The sequence below is a fragment of the Megalops cyprinoides genome, chromosome 16 (assembly GCF_013368585.1).
Source record: "Megalops cyprinoides isolate fMegCyp1 chromosome 16, fMegCyp1.pri, whole genome shotgun sequence".
Lineage (NCBI taxonomy): Eukaryota > Metazoa > Chordata > Actinopteri > Elopiformes > Megalopidae > Megalops > Megalops cyprinoides.
In genome coordinates this window covers 29,936,965-29,961,564 of record NC_050598.1, presented here as the reverse complement: position 1 = coordinate 29,961,564, position 24,600 = coordinate 29,936,965, and the positions used below count along the sequence as shown (strand labels likewise).

The window sequence follows — 24,600 nt, the reverse complement described above, 5'->3', positions numbered from 1 at the left end:
ATTTGGTGAGGGCTTTGGCATTTGTGCGTGTCAGAGGGAAGCACAAAACTGTATGAACACATTAAACACATATGCATCTGTAGTAACACCACACCACACAGCCCCCACAATCTTTAAAAGCCTGATCTGGCCCAGGAAAAAGGGGCCTTGGCTTCATCTTGGCTTTCCATTGCCTCATCACTGGTGGAGGCTACATCTACACAAACATTATAGTCCTGATTGCCTTTTGAGTCCTGAGCCATAACTTGTCATCGATTTGAGGAAGGTCTGACAAATGAAACTGGTACAGTTGAAAGAGGAAATCTCTCCCATCAAGCCTCAGATTGGTCTTCGTTGGGGTTATTCCCTGTCTTTTTTTTAACATTTGAAACGGTGTGGATTTTATTAAGAGTCCGCGGTCCTCAGTTTTGTGAAAGTGCGTGCGTTGCCGTGGTAGGCGAATGACGGATCTTGCGTTTTGTGTTTGATCAGAGGGGTACATTTCAAAGCATTGTGCAGCATGAATATGTGTCCCCCTCCCACGTTCCTTCGTCACAGACACCCTGAGAATGAGTCAGAGCGCACTGCGCTTCTTATCATACTTTACAATTCACCGTGTCTTAAATGAGCTGCAGTGCCAGCTTAGAAAAGGAGCTCGAGCCCTCACCGTCCAGACTGTATTGCTGATCAGTGAAGATGTTCACTGATATGACATAAAGGCCAAGGCTATTTAATATTAATAAATTGTACTTCAAGATCCAACTGACCATCGTCACTGCGCAAAAATCTGAGACCATTCTTGTTGCCCTATTGCGCAGTCTTTTGTTCTTGTAATGAGGTTCACAATACTGGACGTGCTGTTCAAACTTAGGTCTTACCTAGGCATTATATAACATTAGTCTAACCTTGGCACATGGCTCAATGCCATGATCCAGACAGACTTGGGTCTACCATTGCATTTTGTATTCTGTAATAGTTTGTGAATGATATACCGGTACCTCCCATGAAATTAAGTCAACTGGTGGAATTTCACTCAAGCAGTAGTTTGCCTTACCACCATGTGTGCTTGCTTTGGAGTTCATTTACTGTCATGGTTGTGCAGAACAGAGGAGAAGCTTTTATTTAATATGCAGATCATGCACTGCAATTTTATATGCAGAGTGCATAACAGCTCAAAACGCACAGGAATCTGAACAGCTTTAAGGTAAGAATGTAACATATTCAGAGTGATTTGATTCAAACGCTGGTCTCCAAGGACTGTAACTGAAACACATTGTCTCAGTCAAGCAGACCGTGGGTGTTTGTTTAAACCCTCGGCAAGCTGTAATTAGAGAGTGAACAGGGCTGATTATCGGTGATTGTGCTGTGCTCTTACAGATTAAAGATTTATAATTATACAGTATGGCTCTCCGCTCTGTAGGGACCCCATTGTCAGTCAGGCTTAATGTCTGAGCCTGGGCATAATTTGCAAGGCTACCACTCGCTGGTCCTGGGTGAGACACATGCTGATACTCATGCAGAAAGCCATTCTCTGCTGACCTTTGACCCATGGCATTCTTAGAGGGTCTGACAACAGACATGCAGATCTGTCCAAGACAGAGAGCCCTTTCCTTGAACGGAACACTCCCTAACCCTAACCATTTATAGACTCTGGTTAGGGCAATGTCACATCTGTGAGTAAAATCACTTGGATCTTTTTTGGCACAGTCCTAAACTTGTAAGTCTATTGGTCCTGGATCAGCTGGACTGGCTCCTGCTGTTCTACTGGATTCTGGAGCAGGTCCCTCTGATGAACCCACCCATCCATGCTTGGGGTAGTTGCTGCGGCAACACACTGAACCCATGGAACACAGAATATGGAACGCTCAGACGATGGAACCTCTGCATGCCGTGTGCACAGGGGAGGACAGAAAGGGGGGGTGGGGGGGAGGAGTTTGGGACAGAGGGGAGTGCTGTCTGTGCTAGTTAGCGGAAGATCTGAGATGCAGCACAGCCCAGAGAGAGGATCTGGTTACTGAGAACAATTTATACACTTTTTTTTTTTACTTTTTTTTTCCTCCCCTAATTGGAACAGCGTGTGGGGCTCTGAGTACAGATCAATACACATCATCTTAGCCCTGCCTCTGGGAGTCTAGCGACCTCTCCACCTCCCCCCTTCTGAGGTGTCTCCTTTCCATGCTGCCAAGTTTCTCTCTGCCTCTCTCCATTTCTGTGTGTATGTTTGTTGGAGGTACAGTTTGTACGGTAATTACCACTGTATTAGTTGGGGTGTTTGTTAAAAGCTGTTGTGATGTATATGGAAACCCTGAAGCCAGTCTTACCCACAGTTCAGCGGTATTTCTCTCTCTAAGGGCATATAAACATGGCCAGTGAGAGAAATTTGAAAACCACAGGCAGTTACTCCTGTGACAGGAATTGATCCTCATTACCCAGAAATATGTGGAAAAACAGGAACATTGTCAAGTGACAAGCAGCAATAACAGCACATACAGTCCTCCTCCAATCTTGATTTATGACCTTGGAATTAAAACCTTCTCAATCTGGACTTAAATGGGTGTAATAAGTGTGTTTTCTCTGTTTTCTCCAACACAAACCTCAAAGGTAAACAAGGCTTTGTGGTAGGAATTAGCAAGTCAAGCCATCAATGTTGTAAATATCCAGCTGTATAAATGGATAACATTGTAAAGAACTGTAACCTATGTAAGTCGCTTTGGATAAAAGCGTCTGCTAAATGAATAAATGTAAATGTAAAATGTAAATGTTGCCTTACCACATCCAAAGCAAAACACATCCACACTAATGGTGTTAATCAATCAATAGGTAGGAGTTTCATTGCAAAGGGGCCTAGATTTGCCATCATAAAGCCCATTAAAAATTCTGTATGTGGTACAAGACATGGCATGATCCCCTCCCACCCCAAAAAAAGGGTGGTACCTAGGTGGATCCTGATAGGCCCAGAAACTGCACCAAACTTACCAGCAGGGTCTGCCTCCAAGGCAACCATCGTCCATGGCAACAGATAGCTAGTGATAGGCAGTTTACACCAAAGCAATTTTCTCCAAAAGGTCGAGGAAGCTGTCGCCACACCGGTCATGTCATCACTCTCGCTAGTGTGAATTGCCCATAATGCCAGTCATCAGGTCAGGAGTGCGCGTGGTGAGTGTAAAAATGAACCAGAGTGGCCATGTTATGAAACTACAGTGAAAACTACAGATAAGACGCAGACCCAAGGTGACGCAGCCAAGGATCGGGTGATGTAATGTTTCTGTCAAGGTCTGGGACAGCGTGCGTTTGGTACGGTTTCCTCTGCACAGTGACCCAAAATTAGGTTCTTGACCTCTTAACAATCAGTGCAACCTTTCGCCCTGTCGACTTAAAGCCGTGTCATGCTACGTTACCTCATCCGTTTGTATTTTTGACGAGAGACCTCCCTTCCAAAGGCGAGGAGACTCCACGCCCTCGTAAAGAGGCACAATGCCCTCCGTTTATACTCCTCCAGGAAACAATGGTAATACTCTTTGCTCTCTTTGATTTTTTTTTTCTCCCCCTTCCTAGACATCAAACATACCATGGATTCGTCTGTTTTTACAAGTGCTGCAGCAGATGTGTGCTTGTATTTCTCCAAAGGTTTGCCTTTGATGTATATTCAAACCTTTTTTCAGGGACAAGAGGTGAAACTCTGGCTGTCTCGCGCATGAGTGCCCCCTGTCTGTGGAGCTGGTGTATAGCCCGGTTATCCCAGCTGGTGCAGGGGCTGTTTGGCTCTGGATGGGAAGGATTAGGGACTCAGGGCCTGTAAACCCCATTTATTTGTACATAAAGCAAAATGCATTAGTGACTGACAAATAATAGGTACATATCTATATATACTATATATATATATTTTTTTTTTTTTGAAGACAAAAATGTTTGATACCACATAAAATGTCCTTTTTGAATTTACTTAAATTCTTATTTTATTCTTTTTGGGTATACTCAATATCATCACCTGTAATAGTTCTTAATGTATCCCTACAGGTGTGTGGGTTTGTGCATGCGCCTGTGTGTGTGTGTGTGTGTGTGTGTGTGTGTGTGTGTGTGTGTGTGTGTGTGTGTGTGTGTGTGTGTGTGTGTGTGTGTAAGAAGCAGAAACTTTTTATTGTAACAGTCTAACAGCTTAAAGCCATGGATTTTACTGTCTGCTTTTACACACGTGTGTGTGTGTGTGTGCGTGCACATTTTAATGCCTTATCTCTCCCATGTGTTACGGAGTGCCATGTTCGGCTGGTGAGAGCAGGTGTGAGACTGCTGTCAGAAACACAATGGGTTTGAAATGGATGTCAGCACCCTGTCTGTCTCCACACGCGCACACCGCAGAAGTGCCTCTCATTGTGGGAAGAAGTGAGATTTCATGACTGCAGCACCGGCCACCTGCTAAACCCTCCTCTCCTTCATCTCTAGCTTCAAAAGCGGACCTTGCAACAAAACGGCGTCATCGCCCGACGTGTGATCATTGTTAGGACTGGAAGCGTGGCTCTGCTTATCTCCTGCTTAAATAGGTATAATTTTTCTGCATGACCAATTCTAAGACTTCCAGGCTCTCTGCCTCATACTGTTGCTTCAAAGTTCTGAAAGAAGTCTGTATTTATTGTGCTTTTTCCATTTCATTCTTTTGCTAAATCAGGTGGATTTTGCAGAGCTTACGCTTGTACACATTATGCATTCACAGGGCTGGATGTTTGCTGAATTGATTTGGTTTGATTGCCTTGCTAAGCACAACGCTCCACCTTGGAGTGGAAGCTCCATCATTATCGTACTTCAGCCATCATGCGACATAGCCCACTTTGTCTGCCAGATGGTGTTCGTTGATGATTGCATACACTTAATGTCAGAGTTTCTGAAACTCATATGTAATTTTTTTTTTCCGGTTCCACACACAAACTGGTTTCTAGATTCCAAGTATCATAGCGCATACGCTGAAACTGGCGGTCATACTACCGCACACGTAGTGATTTCGCTTTATAGGAATAAAAAGAATGAGCTATTTACAGCATGTCAGGGGGTGCAAAGGAAAGATCCAAGTTCATACCAACAGTAACTGTTTATCTTCAGTCAATCCTGTATTGAAGCTGAATGGCTACTTTTCCTCATGAGTGCTTCCATACTCACAGACAGATCAGCGCAAGGAGCTGTGACACCTCTTTGAAGATAACGCAGTGGACCAGGTGGGAAAGGAGACAAAGGACATAAGCTGACATCAGTAAGATTCATCCAGCAGGGGTCAGTGAGAATCTCTTTGCCATTCTAACTGAGAAAGCTATCTAAATGCAAAGGAATGGCACATTGAATTTATTCTTGCTGTCTACCTCTTCAGTCAGGAGAGGTAATCCTGGGGTTTATTACAATAGCTCTGACTTCACAAATGACAGAAATTCAGTGTCATGTCGACGCAAACGAGTCTGCATTGAGGTAATGCCAGTCAAGTGCCAGGGATTCAGAAGGGTGCTATGGCAACCTCTCGTCTGGGGATTTTAAGCAGAAACCTCTCTTCAGAAAGTGTCAATCCAAGCCTAAACCCCCCAGAGATAAGAGTCACAGCATCCTCTATGTGAACACAATTTTGGGGTATCCTGGAGTAATACAAACATGAAAAAAAGTTTCTGAATCTCAAGAGCCGGTTGAGAAATGACTTCTAATACCGAGAAGCACCCTTGGCAATATGGAAAAAAAAAAGATTAAAAAAAGAAATGATGTGAAATATATTGCCAGGTGCACCGTATTGTCTCTGGTCCATCGCTGACTCCGATCACCAGCGGTATTGGTGTTCGCCAAGGGCGCAGTGACTCCACAGAAGTGTGACACAGCTGGGCCAGGGTTGAGTGTCTGAACAGAGGCAAAGGGCAGGAAGCATTGGAAACAGATGTGATCTGGCCAGCAGCACTGCCTCACTGACCACGCAGTGCTGTCTTTGTTTCTTTCCTGAAAGAGGGGAGTTGAGATTAAGCTGTCCCGGGGGAGAAAAGGCACAGACGCAGCCATGCGTGCGAAAGCAATTGCCCTCCCTCACCGTTTTAGCTTATCAGTGAAACACTGCACCGCTGGGATGAGCGCGGTAATGCAGAAATTATCCTTCCTCGATCGGCTATTATTGTTACCTGATGCTCCATTGCTTCAAATGAGATATTCAGGAGATGTATCCACACCCTCTGTTTAATCAGCTCCAATCAGTGACAGAAGTGAAGGCTGTTCCATGCCAGGCTTCCGGATAGAGCAAATGTCTGGGGGGGGGGTGGTCCTTTCAATCAGGGACGCTATTTAAATCAAGTGATGCGGTGACATATTGGAATGCCAATGACTTCACTGTTAGAGGGCCCACAATGTTGGAATTTTAAAACAAACAAAAAACCCCCCAAAAAACGCACTTGGACTCTTTATCTGCATATGTACAGCTTCCCAACTATTGATTATCAGCCTTGATGGGGAACTGAAACAAGACAGTTACCTTCAAATGGCGACTAGACTTTCATCAGAATTACTTAGTCTAATTTGACACGAATATTGACAGCTCTGACAAGGCTCTTCTGTACCCTGAAGTGGCTTTGTGGACAGGGGGAACTATTGTAATTTGGTGTTGTAATCAGGGAAGTTTTAAACTGATTAGCACTTTCATCTCAGATGACAGAAAGTTTGAAAGTGTGCGTGTGCGTGTGCGTGCGTGTGCGTGTGCGTGTGTGTATCCCCATATATATCTCTTGCCAACAATATTTTCTGTTGTAAGGGACCGTTTATTTTTCTGAGTTTAGATAGTGAGAGGGAGGGAAGGGCAGGCCAAGCCAGTTGGAGACCTTTAAGAATCTGGTAAGGGGTTTGAACAATGAAGAAGGAATGACTTTGTGTCCATAATAACATCAGACATGATGCATTTATCTCAGCAGGAGCCCCTGGAAAACATGTCTGTGTTGTACTCCCCCCCCCCACCTCTGTCCCCTCCCTCTCCGAGCTCAGCAGGGCTAGGACATGACTGATACCAGCTGGGTTCCTGGGACATCTGTCACACTTTAGTGTTTTTCATATTTACAGCACTCTTCTTTGAAAAATGATCTCCGCCGCACCGCTCTTACACAGCACACGCTGTTATCACACTGTCTGCTGTTAGCGGGTTTGATATTAAATTTCGGTCGGGGGGAAAAAAAAGTCAATAAGTACACAGATACGGCGCGAGACGGGGTAAGTGGCGGGACGCACTGAGCACGCTCAGAGACGGCGGATATTACGCGGATGAATCACCGATTCACAAGGAGCCTGTTCCAGCCTTTCAGAGCCTCATCCTGAGTCCCCATCTCTTTCTTGATGTGTGTGCTGATTATAATAGCGATCGGTTAATAGTAATAGGCTTTTCGAACAAAAGCCCTGCAGAATCAAACGATGTTGTGCTTTTTATCTGGTTTGAAGGAATAGCATGTTGCCTGTCTTGTTGCATGTCTATGTTTCTTTAAAAAAAAACAAAACAAAAAAAAAACAGATCCCTAGGTGGTTGGGGGCAGGAGCTCTCTGCCAGCAGCCCAGATGCTTTTGATGAAATGCTAATGTCGTGCTGAGTCAGCAGGTGACATTGCTGCCACAGTCTGTGTGGCTTTCCCACACGTGCTGCAAAACAAGAGACTGAAGTGAGGCCGACCCCCGCGTCCGAAGGCTGAGAGAGCAGGGACCCCCCAACCCAAACGAACCAAATGTTAGTTTTCTTTTCGAACTGGAAATGTGTGGGTAGATGCTCCTGCTTTCTCTTTATCCCAAACATTCTTTCTCTGTCTCTCTCTCTCTCTCTCTCTCTCTCTCACACACACACACACACACACACACACACACACACACACACACACACACACATACACCCAAATGTTTTAAAATGCATTTAATAAGGAATAACAATGTTGTGCTGTGACATTTAATATTTTGATATGACTAAGGAGCTGGTAATCGATTCCATCACATTTTAAGACGCCTATTTAAAATGTCTCTGAATTAGAGCACTGATGTTTTCTCCCCTTCAGGCTGTTCATTTGTGTGAAGCTAATGAAGGGGGGGTATTTCCTTTAGTGTTACTAATTCCTGCTAAATGACTCCTTGGAAACCGCAGAGAAAACCAGATGGAACCAGATGTGGCCCACTGGGTGCTGCTCATAAAATCGCTCAGAACCGCATTCCCGTCAGTGCCGTTTCTCCTAAGGACCCGAGAATGGAGCAACGTCTGGCACATGACCCTCATTCTCAGGCAGGTGTTCCCACTTTATTAAGTCTTCTGGTATGTCTGGGTAGCATGGAGGGGGACCAGGAGGTGTGCTCAGCTTGTACCCCCTGTCGTCTGTCTCTTAACATGACGGTGAGGTTGTCATTATCATATGGCTGAAGCATGGGTACATTACATTACATTACATTACATTACATTACATTACATTACATGACATTACATTAATTTAGCGGACACTCTTATCCAGAGCGACTTCCAGCACTAAAGAATGGAAGTGTATCTATTCAAGTTCAATGAGCAACAGTGTCAGACCAGGCTGCCAACACTCCCAGACCAGTGAGTGTGAACATAACACTGTTCAAACCTACAGCAAGTTAACTTGTGCAACCTGACTAGACAAGAGAAGCTAAGTGTATTAAGTGTACTCACTTAAATTTTACCATGGCAGGGTTCTCCATCCTGCACTGTGTTTCTGTTGTGTTTCTGTAGGGAGTAATGACCAAAGTCAAGAAAGAAAGAAAGAAAGAAAAGTAAAATGTAAAAAAAATGTAAAGAAAATGGCACAACCTTCAACTGTTATGTACCATGTCAAAATAGCACCTAAAATATTAGGTAGGGGTTATGGGTGTGCTGTATCCTGTTAAAATTCTAAAAGGGTTATTTTTGTATTATTCATAGCAATGTTACGAATAATTAAAACAGAATTAAACTGGAAACAAAATATTTTCCAGAGCGGAGTCTGTTGTGTGTAATGGAGAGCAGTTGGAGATTTTATTTTGCGGTATTACTGACGGGAGATTGAAGTAAGAATGCGCACGGCTTTGCTAAAGGATATGGCTCTGCGCCATTGTGCAGCTCCGATAACATAGATCTGCTGGATGGGTCACGGGGTTGCAAAGGTGTAATTTATTCTCCCCGAATGGCTTGGATGGTCTGGATGATTCCGTTGAATTTATGGTCAGGATTTTCTGTGGTTGTGATACCTGAAATAGATAGAGCTGTCGTGTCCTGGTGTCTCTGCGCTTGTACGGTGCGTTTTGAATGCCAAAATTAACAGACGATAGCTGGAGGCAAAGAACTGGTGTGGAAGGCGAAATTAGGTTGGATATTTATGTGGACAACAGTTTAATGTTTCAGAGAGGAAAAAAGAGATGGACATAAGAGGCTGTTATGGAACCGCTGCAGTAAATCAAACCCTGTGTCAAACTCAGAGACTGCAGGTGAGCTGGTATCCCGCTTCTGAGACCACGTCATCTCCAGAGGTGATTCACCGTATTGCGATGTAACTTTTATTGTTTGAGGTGCTGTGTGTGTGTGTGTGCGTTTTTTTTTTTTTTTTTTGGCATTATAGAAATTATGGGGTTTTGTGGGCTTGGAAGCTGAAAGGAAAGGCTGCTTAAAGCTTTGTCACAATACGACAACGCAGTACATCATATCCGGATTGCGGCGGGAAGACGAACGGCAGTTCTTCCGTGGAAGGGCCAGAAACGATCGGGGGCAGCGTGGCGCTGCTGTGGTTTTTTTCAGCTCTGATAATTTAGTTTTCTTTTCGTTTGTGGTGTTATTGTTGCAACCAACAGAATTCAAAAGAATACCCTGAAACAATGTGTTATATTAAAAGCACTGGCTGTGCTATTTTGTGTACCATGTCTAGCTTGATATGCAAGGGCCTTGAGCTTGTCATTGTGTGGGTGAGACTGGAATTCACAATAGTTAAAAAATATACACCCACACACAGAATACAAAATTATAAAACAAACACCGAAAACTCACAGTGCACGTAAGTATACAAAATCATACTACATAAACACACCCAATCACTCACACATACTTTCATACAGATATAAACATGCCGATGCGCACATACAGAGCACATCGGGAAACCATCTTCCAGTGACGGGACAGAGCAAATTATTGTAACATTGCTCTTAGAAACCCTCATCCTCACCTCTGCTGTTTACACTCTACATTAAGATAAACCTTTATTACTGAGCAACATTAGCATCTGGCCGGACGCAACTGGCAGAATTTACCAATTAAGATATGACAAATGTTTATTCTCTCTCTCTGTTTCTCTCTCATTCTCTCTGTTTCTCTAATTAAGAACACAAAACAAATTAAATAAAATACCAAAAAGAAATGGAAATCAAATTCATATTGTTTCCACTAATGGCTCTGAAGGACCAGAACCAAAACCAGCAGACGTAGATTCTTTTTATTTAGGCCCTCAGAGCTTTGTGGATATCAAAAACACTTTCCCCGAATGCAGTGTATGAGTTATTGTGCCTATTGTTATAGTACTCAGAATATAAGTGGATGATTTAAACAGGAAAAACAAGGAATTATGCAAGGAGCACCCTGCATTGTAACCGCCTGTCTACGCTCTTGTGGATGCCTATTTTGAGTACATGCGTGTTGTGGGTGATCGTCATCGTAGCATATCCTTCAGAGATTTGTGGAAAATTGTTTACTAGCTATCCATTCTATTGTTGCTATTCTTACCCAAAGTTATCATAAAAATAATAAGAAGCAGATGTGTTAATAGATGGGAAAAAAAACAGATGAAAGAAAGGAAAAGCAATTTAATTCAAGCTTCTTTTGTTGAGAAGAAAAACGTGCATTTGGCCTTGACTGGCAATGAGTTTATGATAGTAGTTCACTGAAATCGGTGTGTGAAATGTGAATACACACAAGGGTATTTTGACAGCTTTTTTTTTTGAATGGGTCAGTGAATGTAAGTGAAGCCCCTCCCACTGGCCCGGGGGGTATGGGATTGTGCATCCTTTGACCATTTCCCTCCATAAAACTGATTTGTTATAGTGCATTTTTACTTGTTTTTTTTCCACACTTTTCCCCCTGTGCTCCTTCCTCCCTGTGTGCGGTGAGGATGAGGGTTTGATTGGTTTGAGGCTGTGAGATGGTGGGGTTTGGGGAGGTCCCACACTCTCCAGACGTGCGCTCGATCGCCGTCACCCTCACCGCTTCCATCTGGTTCGAGCCTCACTCCTCCCCCTGTGTAGAATTTTTCAGTTCCATGTCTATATGAACCAAACCTACCAGCGCATTCAGCTCACACAGCCAATATTTCAGTCCATTTGTAGCTCTGTGTATCATTGGGATGAAAACAATGCCAAGTGCTTGCTTGTGGAGCAGTCAGATATCCATTGTTGCTGAATTTGTATTTTCATATATAACAATATCCAACAGCATCCATAACAATACCCAATCACCTCAAGGGCACCTAGATTAACTTTCAAATGACATTGGTGCTTGAAAGTAGTTTCAATTTTCTGGAAGTCAGAAAATGTCTGTAGGGAAAGGGTTTTAGTTGGATGCGCTGTAGGAACACATACCAATGCTGTGGTCGTTTTCAAGACAGACTTACAAATGCTTGGTATGTCCAACCAGACATTCTCCCGGCGTTTTATGTAATTACATAACATCTCCTGATGCTTTTTAAGTGGTCTGCTATAAACCTTGGAGGCAGTTTACACCACCAGTCTGAGAATACTGTATGTAACAGCTGCTTGATATCTGTGTTGTCTGCCAAAAAAATAAAAACAAAAGAAGAATCATTGTGTTTGGTTCAACATCAGAACATGGACTGCTGGATTCTTGGAGTGGTAAGTGAGGCAAACCAGTATCTGTTCTGAGCCTGCAATTCGTTGAGCTGAGTCGTTGTTATATGGGGAATCACATCAAAAGGTATTAAAGATCATCATTTGATGACCGCTTCTGCAATGCGAGATGTGTTTCTCATTTGGGGCATGCCCAGTTAAAAGACAAAATGAGTCAAATGAAGTTGTAAAATTAATTCAAAGCTTTCGTCAAAAAACACAATGTTCCAGAATTGCTTTAACGCATGAAGACCAGAAGAGTGCAAGATTGTAATTAGCCCTACAGTTAATAGAATAATTATATTTTTTTTCTGGACAAAGGGAAAAAATTGAGAACGTTGTGTACAACTGCAAGACTGCGAGAAAGAACATTTAGATAAGGATGGAAATAGAAAATCATTTGTTACAAATACTATTAAAAAGAATTCCTTAATCCTTCTGTGGAAAGCATTTTGCAAGTGCTGATACTTTGCGTATTACCATTGGTGAACCAGTTTTAGGCAGTGTTTCTAATTTCACCTTAAAACAAAAAGACAAGAAGTAAGTCACACATGACGCACTTCCATGTTTTTTTATTCTTCTCTCACACAGAGGGGAAAAATTTTGTTAAAAATTCCCATCGAAATGAATGCATACAGGAAAGGCTGTCCAGTCCAGGCATGGCCTGCCATGTGTTTCTGATTGTCTTTCTAAATATTCCATTTGTTTTGTTGCACTCAGTATAACATATGGTTTCAAATGTGGTGGCAGTGTAGCATAGTGGTTAAGGAGCAGGACTCGTAACCGAAAGGTTGCCGGTTTGATCCCCGCTGGGACACTGCTGCTGTACCCTTGGGCAAGGTACTTAACCCACAGTTGCCTCAGTAAATATCCAGCTGTATAAATGGATGACATTGTAAAGAACTGTAACCTATGTAAGTTGCTTTGGATAAAAGCGTCTGCCAAATGAATAAATGTAAACGTAAATGAAACGTATGGTAAGTCATCATAGAAACAGCATTTGTGTGTCTGCGTGGGTCCTGGGCTTGTTTCTGTTTAACGCAGCGTCATCTCGGTGTCTGCTGTTAGCGGAGAGATCGAAATTAAGGCGCGATGGAAAGAGTCGATAAGCACGGAGATATAACGCGGAGGGAAAGTGTCTGAATGTGCTGCTCTCACACAGAGGAGCCGGGTCTTACGAGGCTGACTCATCATCATTATCATCCGAAATATCATGACATTTAAAAAAAGACCACAGTCCGGAGTGACCTGTGTTGTGTGTTTTGAGCCTCAGATGTATTTCTCTGCATCACAAAATTGAGAATTTTCAGGAAATGGGGAAAGAGGCGCTTGCACCGGTGCTGCGCTATGAGATATTATTGATGTGAAATACAATAAAGTGCCTTTGTTTTTGTTTTTTTTTGCCGAAAGGGATGCATCTCAAACAACGATCAGTGACAGACTACATCACAGTGGGGGATAAGATGGCGTAACACGGCGTCACACGTGCTTTGCGTTAGCGTCAAGCTCCTTGCGAAAGAATCCGAGGAGCGTTTGAATAAAGACGTCGCGCAGGGATTTGCCTGAGTCAGCGGTCGTGCGGAGCCAGCTGGAGAGCAGGAGAGCGGAGCCGGGTTTGTCCTGAGGGGTGAGGCTGACTGGCAGTAACATCACCCACAGGATTAAGAGGAACAGATGGGATTCCTCTTTTCAGGTGTCCTGCTCTTTTTGATGTACTCCATTCATCTCTCCCCTCTCTCTCTCTCTCTCTCTCTCTCTCTCTCTCTCTCTCTCTCTCTCTGTCTCGAAGGTCTCACACAGTGATTGCCAAAACAACTGTTTTGAATCTGCCGAAATGGGAATGGGTCGTTCAAAGTGCTGACGATGTAAACCCATGGGGGAGGGATCACGGACGTGATTTAAATCTGAAATAAGTCCAGGCCTGTTCTCAATATGCAGAGAGAAGTTTTTTTTTTCTGAAAGGATACAATCGATGATGGATCATCTCAGCAGAGTCAGAAAATCTGAGCCTCAGCCCCCAACTCCCACTCCCATGTTTTGGGGGTTCGAATGCAGATTGGTGCTGTGAGCAAGGGGCACATGGGGGCATTTTGGAAAAAAAATTTCACAACCCGTGTGGCTTAGTGCCTGGATCTTTTACAGAAGCAGTTGGAGGTTCAGGGCCGTGTCCATGGGTTCAGTGTCTATGCCCCATGAAGGCCGTGAACCTGCAACCTCCCACTGAGCACAAGCACACTCACACTTCAACAAGATATTAAAACTTTATTGATTTGGTTCACCGATTGACTAACAAGGTAATATTCACTCACAACATTCCCAACTGGTGGCACACAGTTTCTTCCCTTGAAGTCCTGAAGGAGTAGCTGAAGGAACACCATGTTGTAGATGTCTTTATACAGTAGCCTCAGCTTCCACAGCAACAGTCCTGGATGTATGCAGAGACAATGAGACAGAACATGCTTTTGCTTCCTTTGAGGACAAGCATTTGGTTTGTTGAGGACAAGCATTTGGTTTGGGCATTAGCACAACTCACCAGTTCTGTTGTGATAGAGGAGTAATTAGGTTTATCGGTCTTGCTGTTCTTTACCTGTGGGTGGACCATCATGTTTGGTCCCGTAAACCATAATAGACGCACACTCTGTCACATTCCGTTGTATGTGCCCTGGCCTATGCTACCCGGTGTACTTGTATATTGTAATGATTTTTTAGAAAACCACACTTGACTGGAACCGGTCTGAACTCAGCCATGTCTCACAAACAGGAATACTTACAATGGCATAACTTTGAGCTGTGATGAAAGCTTGTTCCCAAGAACCTTTAACCCCCACATGAGAAATAAATAAATTCTTAAATAAATAAATAAATAAACACAAATGTCAAGACTTGAACTGTTTTTTGGAATATGAATACCATTGTTTGCAAAGAATGGCACTCTTTGTCAGTCGGTTTCTTCAGAAACCAAACACAGATCTGTACAACTTGAGTGCGTCTTTAACGTGTAAAACAGTCTTGAGTGGCATCCGAATAAAGAGCTACGCTGAGGTAACTCTAACCCTGTGTCAGTGCATTTTTAGCCGGCTTTGGTGTTTCTAAAGCACAAGCACTGGAGAGAGTGGAAAAACATAGTCCTCGGCTTAGTGAAAGGGGTGTCACTGTCACGCACAGGACAAGGCTTGGGCAGAGGAACGTGCAACAGGACAAGCAGCAATGGAGAAGTTGTATTGGCTAGCTCTGTAAACGGGCGGTGCTGAGTAAGTCTACAAAATCTGAGTCTACACTTTTCTGGGGTGGTCCACATCGTCATTTCACACTTTACTCTGTGAGCGGTGGGGATTCGTTGGGTTAATTAAGGGCGGGTTCCCCCCGCTCTACCGAACTGGGGTCCAGCTCAGAGCGTGGTGGTGCGAGAGGTGCAGGTGCCGTTGCGATAGGCCACGTCTGAAGCCAGGAAGTCCCGGGGGAAGTCCTGGGGCCCGCAGGTGACCTGCCGCTTAAGGGCGACGGCACAGTAGTCCACCTGCTCGGCGTCCAGCCCGCTCTCCAGCCAGCGGAAGCAGACGATCCGCTGGAAGGAGCGGCGGAAGTTGTCGGAGACGAAGCCGTAGAGGATGGGGTTGGCGCCGCTGTTGGCGTAGCTGAGGATGACGAAGAGCTGGGTGACCATGGGGTCGGGCGGCCGGCGGAAAACGCTGACCAGCTGCACGATGTAGAAGGGCATCCAGCAGACCACGAAGACGGCCACCACCAGCAGCACCATGCGGGTGATCTTCTTCTCCGAGCGCCGCCGCTGCATCCAGCCTGCCTTCAGCCCCACCGCCCGCATGCGCGCCACGATCAGGCAGTAGCACAGGCAGATGGCCACCACCGGCAGCAGGAAGCCCAGCAGGAAGGTGTAGACCACGAAGGCCTCTGACCACGACGACTCCGGCCACAGGAAGTTGCAGTCCACGCCGCCATCCTGGGCGGGGACTGTGTCGGCGAAGACGATGATGGGCAGGATGACCACCAGCGACAGCCCCCACACGCAGACGTTGACCACCTTGGCCACGGTGGGCCGGCGATATCGGGCGGCCTTGATTGGGTGCACCACGGCGATGTAGCGGTCGACGCTGAGCACGGTCAGGCAGAAGATGCTGGTGAACATGTTGATGCCGTCCACGCTGAGCACCAGCCGGCACATGAGCGAGCCGAAGGGCCAGTGGCGCACGGCGGCCGAGGTGGCCAGGAACGGCACGCTCAGCATGAAGAGCTCGTCCGCGATGGCCAGGTTCAGGATGTAGATGTTGGTGGCCGTCTTCATCTTGGCGTACTTGAGGATGACGTAGATGACCATGGCGTTGCCCGTCAGGCCCACGCAGCACACCAGCGCGTAGATGGAGGGGATGACGATCTTGCTGGCGTCGTGCTCCTGCTCAAAGTCCTCGTAGTCCAGGGAGGAGTTGAAGGGCTGGCCTGTGGAAAATGGCCCTTCTTCTGTCCCATTGTCTACAGACATGCTGTCTCTGTGTCTGTTGCTGTCTCACTGGCAGTTGTCAATTAGTCAGTTGTGCGTCGTCAGTGTTGTTGCCATAGACTATGTTCAGCAAAGCTCTTCATGCACAGAAGCTGCGTCCAATGAGAAAATTAGCCAAGGGCACAGCCATCTGCAAAGTTGCTTACTTCTAATTTGACACAGCACAAGCAGCTTCAGTTAGCCCACTTTACAGGTTGCTCATGGGTTTTTCTGTCAGCTAAATGCTGACAGAAGTTGGTTGCACTTCTGGTTCCAGCTTGGTCTCAGAGGGATCTTCATCTGTTCGATTCTTGGCAGATGAATGTACAACATTCCATGGCCGTGGTGAGATAAATAAACATGAGTACCTCACATGCTTCTACCAGATGTGTTACTGTGATGTGTTTTATGTAATGCGGTCCTTGAGTTTTAGTGAATCACGAGCTGGCCTTGTGAGATTTCTTAGATGTATTCAAAAACAGTGTTTCATTCACAACCAAAGCATTCCGTCTATGGATTTGTTAGGCTCTGTGATAATTTATCTGAGTCAGTCATTTTTAGGGTTGACCAATAAGTACAAGAGACTGGTTGTCTTCTCAGAAACACTGGGGTCTTTGGAATCATTCCAGCCCTGAGGCCATCGTTTGACAGCTGATGTTTCACTGACAGTTCTTAGTCTTGGTCACCGATGACACCGATGAGGATGGGACATGCAGTCCATCTTCTGCAGTTGCTTGCACGGGACCTGCAACAATTGAAAAAGCCATTTTACTCAAAGAACAGACTTGTGATGATGTAATGGTCAGGAAAATTAAGATGGGGAAGAAGGTGCAAAGTGGGTAAAGCGTGGCATTTATTTAGTGGCCGCATGAAGTTGTATTTGAATTTTATGTGGCCAGTTGAGCATTGATGGAGAAAAAGCACTTTAGTACTGAGGCTGCTCGGAAGGACCTCTTGCAGATTGCCTTATTTCTGTAAGAACCCTTGAAACGGACATACAGTGTAACACTTATGAGTTTTCTGATGGCACGTACACAATAGGCTATAGGGAAACACACTGAGAAGTCCTCATTTCCTGAGCAACACACAAGCCTTTTCACAGATGGCCGCGGAGCGGCAAACAGCAGGCTTGTCAGAAATGAAAAAGAGGGGGCAATTACAGCAGAGGTTTGAATATGAACAAAGCAAGCTGACTGCTGCTTTTTTTTCTTCCAGCAATAAGGGGGTAATCATAGGTAGGAAATGACATGACAACAGTATTAACATGAATATTCCGACTGCACGGTGCTGACAGAACAGCTCGGCGTGACATCAGACTAATGGAACTGACGTATAACGGGCATGTTGAGACAAGCAGACAATGCTTAGCCGAGGCGGTGGAAGCATTGCTTTGCACGGGCTCTCTGCTGATGCTTCCCTCCTGATGAATTGTAGATGAGAGAGGAAGGAAGAGAATGGTGTTGCACAGAGCTTTTGTTCATTTTTGTTTTTATACTTCGGGCTTTATCCCTGATGATGTTCAGGTGTGCGTGCTTGTGTGGGAGCTGATCTGATCTGCATATTATGCAAAATTATGTAAGGTTTATTCAAGGGAAGTGCGTCAAACAATTATGAGCTCACACGCACAAGATCATTGATTAGTTACAGGCACACAGTGTTTGTCTCTTTGCGCTGTAGGTTTGTGTACACACACACACACACACGCACACACACGCATGACTGATGAACATGTCGTGGAGAGGGAGGGAAAGAGACGTTATAGCATTGTGATTCAATTGCTAGTTGACCACATGGGTTTGCATTGCATCATCCTTATTAAGTAGGATGCCTGCAGCACTGGCTAATGGGAGGCACAGAGGAGCTAAAACTGCTGCTTATTTATAATACAAAACAGGATCTCAGCAACAGAGTGAAGAGAAAACATACTGATCAATTACTGATTGATAGAAGATTAGCAGGGAAGAAATCTCCACAAACAGACTCATGTATAGAGCAAAGGATATCCCCAAACAATGAGCATGCACAGCAATATATAGCATAGCTGTTATTTTTTAAACAAGCTTATGATCATTTAATGTATCTCCCAGAATCTTGCTACCAAGGTAGAAATGAGCACAACTTCTAATGATTCTAACATGCGGAGACAGTTACACTAAGAGTTAAGCTGCAGAACTGTGCCCCCTAGTGATGCGTGAAGGAAATTGCATGTTGCCTAGTGTGGTCAAGGGTCGGGAGATCTCCGTTCGTGGAGTGTATAATGGTGTTACTGGGGCCTCGGCAGAAAGGAGTCACCTCCAGTGGTGTTTAAGGTGTAAAGCGGATGTTGGGTGAGCAGCCATCCAATCATCAATGGTTTTGCACCAGGAAACCATCTGAGCTGAATTTCACCGAATCAATGATGTACCGAGGCACAACAAAACCCAGTGGACTCTGCGCCCTCCAGAAACACGTGCTCCCCACCCACAGTGTAGACAGACTGCACCTCCATACACTGATTCCGGATCAGTGTATATACCTATTGCTCAAAATGACTGGTTAGTATTAGAGAGGATAAACTGATCCTGGATCCACTGCTGTGGGGTACAAACAGTGCACATTTGTCTAAGGAGGAGGTGAGTAAGAGTTTGTGGATGTGCATGTGAGTATAAGAAGACACTGGACTGACACACGCACACTCACACACACACACACACACACACACACATATACTGTCATGCTCACACATGTACGCACTGCGCTGATTCTCAGTCCGCTCTTTCGACAGATGGACCGCCACCATCGCGTATTCGCTGGAGGGCGGTGTCTGTGCATGTCTGCCTCTAGGATCCCTGGCACCATTGCCCTGCCCTCTCCGTCAAGACATGGGGACAGGCTGACACGTCCCTGCGTGCCGAACCACACACCAGTCGCCAGCGAATGGCGGCAGCGCGTCTGTGAGTTTGCAGCAGAGACGTGGCGCTTTGCTCACAGCCTCCCAGGAGCCATTATGCCGCGATCAGCGCACGATCATCTGTCCGCGCGGCGGGCGCCAGCCTCTCACCTCCTCGCATCTGCGCTCGTCCGCAGTCGTGATCTGGCCGGGCTGATCGGCTGAACCCTAAACCTGATTGGCTGATGTGCGGTCTGGGTTTAGGGTTCAGCCAATCAGCTGAGGGAAGGAACCATGACCAGTGCACTGCTTCCCCGTTTGAGTATTTTTACACTGTCCACGCTCCTCAGCATTAAGCATAACCGTGATAAATTACTTACATCACATAAAGGCGTAGAGACAAAACAGCTATTAAGAGCTGTACAGCTAGTGGACTGTGGCAGCAGTGTGGCGTAGTGGTAAAGAGCAGCGCTAGTCACTGAAGGGTCACTAGATCAGTTCTCCCGCTGGGGCACTGCTGTTGTACCCTAGGGCAAGGTACGTAACCCAGCTGTATAAATGGATAACATGTAAATATCCAGCTGTGTAAAAGGACAACATGTAAAAATGTAATCTATATAAGACAGTAATGTAATGTAATGTAAAGTATAGCAATGTTAACATTGGCAAAACACACTAGCCAGTGCTTGTAATCTGCTGTAGCTGTGGGTGATAACAACGCTGGCTAACATCAACAGGTGCTGGTGGTACAAGAAACACTGGAGCAAATGTCAGCCTGACTGTAATTAATGAATAGAGGAGTTGTCCCTGCACAGGCAGCTCTGACTCTAGCCCTGTCAGAGTGCTGCAGAGTCTCTCCTTAACAAGACAGATCCCTGACTCACTGACCACATACGGAGCTAAAAAGGTATGCCAAAGACGGGCTGCGTACATCATGATGCAGAGGGAAAAAAACACATTTTTCACACTTCAGCTTTAAGTTCACACAGAACCATTCCTCCACAATGTCAGTGTGACCCTCACGCTGCTAACAGCGCTGTAGCTCGGTCCTCATTAAAGCTGTTTTGAGTGTAGCGTTCCCACCCCACATGCTGCCATGTATGTCTCTCAGGACAGCTGCTGCCACACACCAGTGTGGAGGCAGCGAGTTAATATGAGGCACATACATGAAAACACCAGGGAAACTAGCGCATAGATTCAGGCCAATTAAATTCACGCTGAGCTGTGAATAGCCACGGCCAAGGCTACCACAGGTGTGGAACTGTACACAGTTTATAAATTGTGTAAAATCAAAATCAAAACCAAGGTTAGCAAACTGTGAGGTGGTCTTATCTGAGGCTACTCTGTGGGTACCCTCACAGTATTTTCTGCGGTACATGGGTGCAGGGTGTGATTACCCAACTCTGAACTTATTCACCTCCAGAATGTGTTGAGCGAATGTGTGTGTGAAGGTGGGGTTGGAGATATACCAGTTTATATTTGAGAACTTTGTATGGTGGTAGTTGTGACTCCTCCGGTTGCCAGAGATTGACCTTGCTCCCTCCTGTTGGTGGGAAGTTCACTGTTGAGGACGGCAGAGTTTTATCTGAGCAAAAGAGGGTCTCCATTCTACTTTGCGGTGGTGATTTGCAGTGAGACAGACCTGTACCAAACTCTACCGCTAGAGGGAGCTATAGGTGGTCAGCTTTGCTCATCTTAGCTTGTTGCGAATGTGTGGGAACGAGTAGTGAGAGGAACCAGCAGGGAATGGATGAACTCATCACTAAGGCTCACTGGCAGCAGAACTGTAGTTTTCCATCTGAAACCAATTCCAGAAGCCATTTAGCTGTCAGTGGTTCATTGCAGGTCATGAAAGATCAGCCAGGAGGATGCAATATTCGATTGGCAACTCCTGACCCCTCTTCTGAGATAATAGATTAGACATAAAATGCTTCCATATGTGCATGATATTATTAGTGCATCTTTGAGTGTAACAGTTCTAGGAATCTATGGGACCTGTGTCTTAATCACAGGTCCTTGTTGCAAATATTTTAGTGAAAAAAATCACCTTTTGTTTCATGTTTGTTTTGGTGATAAACAATTATAGAAAAAAAAAAATCAATGCACGTCTATAATCAAAAAATAACAAAAAGCCATAATCTCAGACTGTTTGCACAATCAAGTCCATGATAGGAAACCAAAATAACATGCTGTTTTAAATGGCTGGCTGAATATTAACAGTCAGTTAATTACGCTGAATTCCCCATTTAGCGCCTTGGTGATCTGGTGCATTTTAATGACACTTCCCTGTATACACGCAGTAAGCACATCAGTGGGAAGCTCTGGCACCTGGCTGTCACAGTTTGTGCTATATTTAATAGCCCTCTTGAAAATAATTACGGTTTAGCAAAGTGCATTGCTGATGAGCGCACAGGATTGAAAAGGCAACACAGCTGTTAATAAGTCGTTATGAGCGGCTTTCATCGGAGGGTCAAATTAATTTATTTCCTTTCTATTCTGATATCTGCCTACGTCATGCTGACAGACCCTTTGGAAGATCGACAGGCGGCCGCAGAGACACCCGGTACCTGGTGTTCCACTGACCAGTTGGGCCACTGCCTGCCTTCAGTGCGGGAATATTAGATTTTGAATATTACACCGCATGACTGTCTAGATCCTGCAATTTGCGACTCATTAAATCCTGGTTAAATTCAACTGATTTAATTATTCTGTTTAATTACTGTAATACTCAGAATGAAGAGGGAAATTGAGGTTCCCAGGGGGGTGCAGTGACTGAGAGGAATGGATTTACAAAACAAACAAACAACCCCCCCACCACACACACCAAAAAAAAAGCAGGATTATATAAGACTGCTCAGTTTCCCCAAAATTTCTTTGCCTTACTTCCTGGCAGATGTGAATCAAATCTCTGGAGTCACGGACAGATCAATGTAAAGATAGTCAAGTGAGGACAGATATATAGGCACACACACACACATACACACACATACACACACACACACACACAGCCCAGGTGCAAAGAATCCATTCACACAGAGAGGCTGGTGTTAGCAGGGGAACTCTAGCTCAGTAAGACCACGGACTGACCACGCCACGGTTACGGTTCATCTGTGGTCATAAAGCACAAATGGCAGCAGGAGGAGTTTTGACCAGTCCTGACCGTAAACACAGCAGAAGGTCCTGACCGTAAACACAGCAGAAGCTCTGGTAAGCGCCTCTTAGCCTGGGGGTTCCTCGATCATCTAACATTCAGCGAGCATCAATATTCTGATTACGTTACGGTTTCTGTGTCCTTAATGCTGCCCTGGAGCATGGCAGACCTGACCAAAACCATGGCTACAGTGCTTTTTGAGACGGACCACGTACATTACAGTACATTACACTGAAACATTACATTACATTCATTTAGCAGATGCTCTTATCCAGAGCAACTTACAGCACAAAAGAACAGAAGTGTATCCATTCAAGTTGGATGAGCAAGAGTGTAATCAGTCTTCACTCATTGACAGCTTACCATTGGACTTTGGAATTGATATCATGATTTGGGTTCAGTGGATATTGGTATCATTTGCTCCTTCAGATAGGGTTGCTGTGGATGTGGGACAGAGGCAATACAACTCCTTAACTGTAATCTGATATTAATTTTCTTTAGCATGTTCACTATGAACTCACATTGTAATTACAAAGCAGCGAATTTTTCACTTCAGGGTATCTCATGAAGTGTCCACAAATTTGTCTCTTAAAAGATTGTGGACAGATATCCATATCAGTGTCCTGGGTTCTGTTAAGGTTGAATGGAAGAAACTTGATCATCCACTAAAGTTTTAGCAGAAAAGGCTTTCAGTGATGGATAGGAAATCTATCTGAAGATTTTTGCGCTCAATGATACCAAAACTGGGGTTAGCCCAAAAAAAAAAAAAAAAAAAAAAATGAATTGGATTATAGCTACGTTTTTCAAGAGCACATTTCACCTTATATTACTTTTGGTTAGAATTCATACACACAAAAGACATGACATTGCACTGCATATCAGCTCCTCAGCGTACCACCCCAGTCAATGGACAGCTTGCAAGCGCACGTACGAAGAGCTTGCAAATGCACGGACGAACGGCTTGCAGCCGCGCGGACGGACAGTTCATACAGCGGACACATGAAACAGCGCTTGCCTTACCAGCACAGTGGAATGGACATATTATTTACATTCTGCTCTTTTTTTCGTTAGGTAGACATTCGAGTACACGGCACGGCATGCATGCGTAGATTTCACCTGTTATTCTATAGGTGAAGGCAGGAGGGCTTACCACGCTTTTCTGATCCAGGTAGAAGGAGCCAGGGCGGTTGCGTTCTGAATGTGGTGGCATCGGTTGAGGAGAGGAGGAGAAAAGCAGCCTGAACTGAAGTGAAGGAACTCTTCTCTTTGGTGGCAGAAATGGGTTTGAATGAAGAGGGAGTAGAGAGAGGGGAGAGAAAAAAAAACGCCCTGTTTCAAACAGTGGCACTCAGTCACATCCTCTTCTGTCTTCGCTATTCACTAATCCGAGGCACCCATCACTCACCCTGCTCTTTCTCCCTCCCTCTCTCTCTCTGTCTCTGTATCCCTCCCTCTCTCTCTCTCTCTCTCTCTCTCTCTCTCTCTCTCTCTCTCGCAGCAGGGTACCTCAGTGCCGTCTTGCTGCTGGCAGCTTTCATCCTCAGCACAGACCCCCCCCGCCACCCCCCCCCCCCCCCCCCGCTCCTTTCCCCTCCACGCCCCCCTCATACCCACCCCCCACCTCCACCCCTTCGTGCTGGTGTGCCTTAATTGATTGTGAGTCCGATTACACAACAGCTTTCATAGACCGGCAGATAAGAGGGAAGGGTGTGGAAGGAGCAAGCAGGCAGAGGGAGAGAGAGAGAAGGAGAGAGGGTGTGTCTCTCTCTCTCTCTCTCTCTCTCTCTCCCTTTGCCTATAGCAAAGTCTGTGGTTTGATGGAGCTTTTGTATAGATTTTGCCTGCAGGCACCTTCTCTCTATTCACTCTGCTCTGTCTCCCTCTTCTTGCATGTCTCTTTTTTCTCCCACAGTATCACACAAGAGGTATGTCCATGATTCTGTATTTGTGATTCATTTTTTTTTTTTTAAATGGACCTTTCTGGGCCTGAAATGGAGATGAAGTAATTATATCAATTATCTTAATAGTAGTAGAGAAGTATCTAGATTCTTTTCCCCCCATATTCTCTTCAAATCCCTGTAACCACTTGTAAAAGAAGTTTCTTTGACATTAAGGAAGGATTTTAAAAAAAATCCAGCCAGAATGGTTTCATATACCTTATCACGTCTGTAGCTGATGAGCACTGTGTCTGAACTGTCTGAACATGGAGCCAAAGCATGATGGTGGCACCTGCCTTTGCCTCCTTTGCTTCCTGGTGTTAAACTC

General features: G+C 45.1%; 1 protein-coding gene across 1 annotated transcript; it reads right to left on the bottom strand.

The window, feature by feature from the left end:
• Positions 1-14,343: 14,343 nt before the first annotated feature.
• Positions 14,344-23,770, bottom strand: sstr1b (somatostatin receptor 1b). Its single transcript, XM_036549046.1, has 2 exons — positions 23,486-23,770; positions 14,344-17,060 (listed from the first exon to the last, which is right to left on the bottom strand). Exon 2 carries the CDS (start codon positions 16,316-16,318, stop codon positions 15,212-15,214), a length of 1,107 nt encoding a protein of 368 aa, XP_036404939.1. The 5' UTR covers positions 16,319-17,060; positions 23,486-23,770; the 3' UTR covers positions 14,344-15,211.
• Positions 23,771-24,600: the final 830 nt, after the last annotated feature.

Bases quoted from the DNA above. Each gene is read 5' to 3' on its own strand.
- sstr1b (XM_036549046.1), bottom strand. From the start codon at position 16,318: ATGTCTGTAGACAATGGGACAGAAGAAGGGCCATTTTCCACAGGCCAG.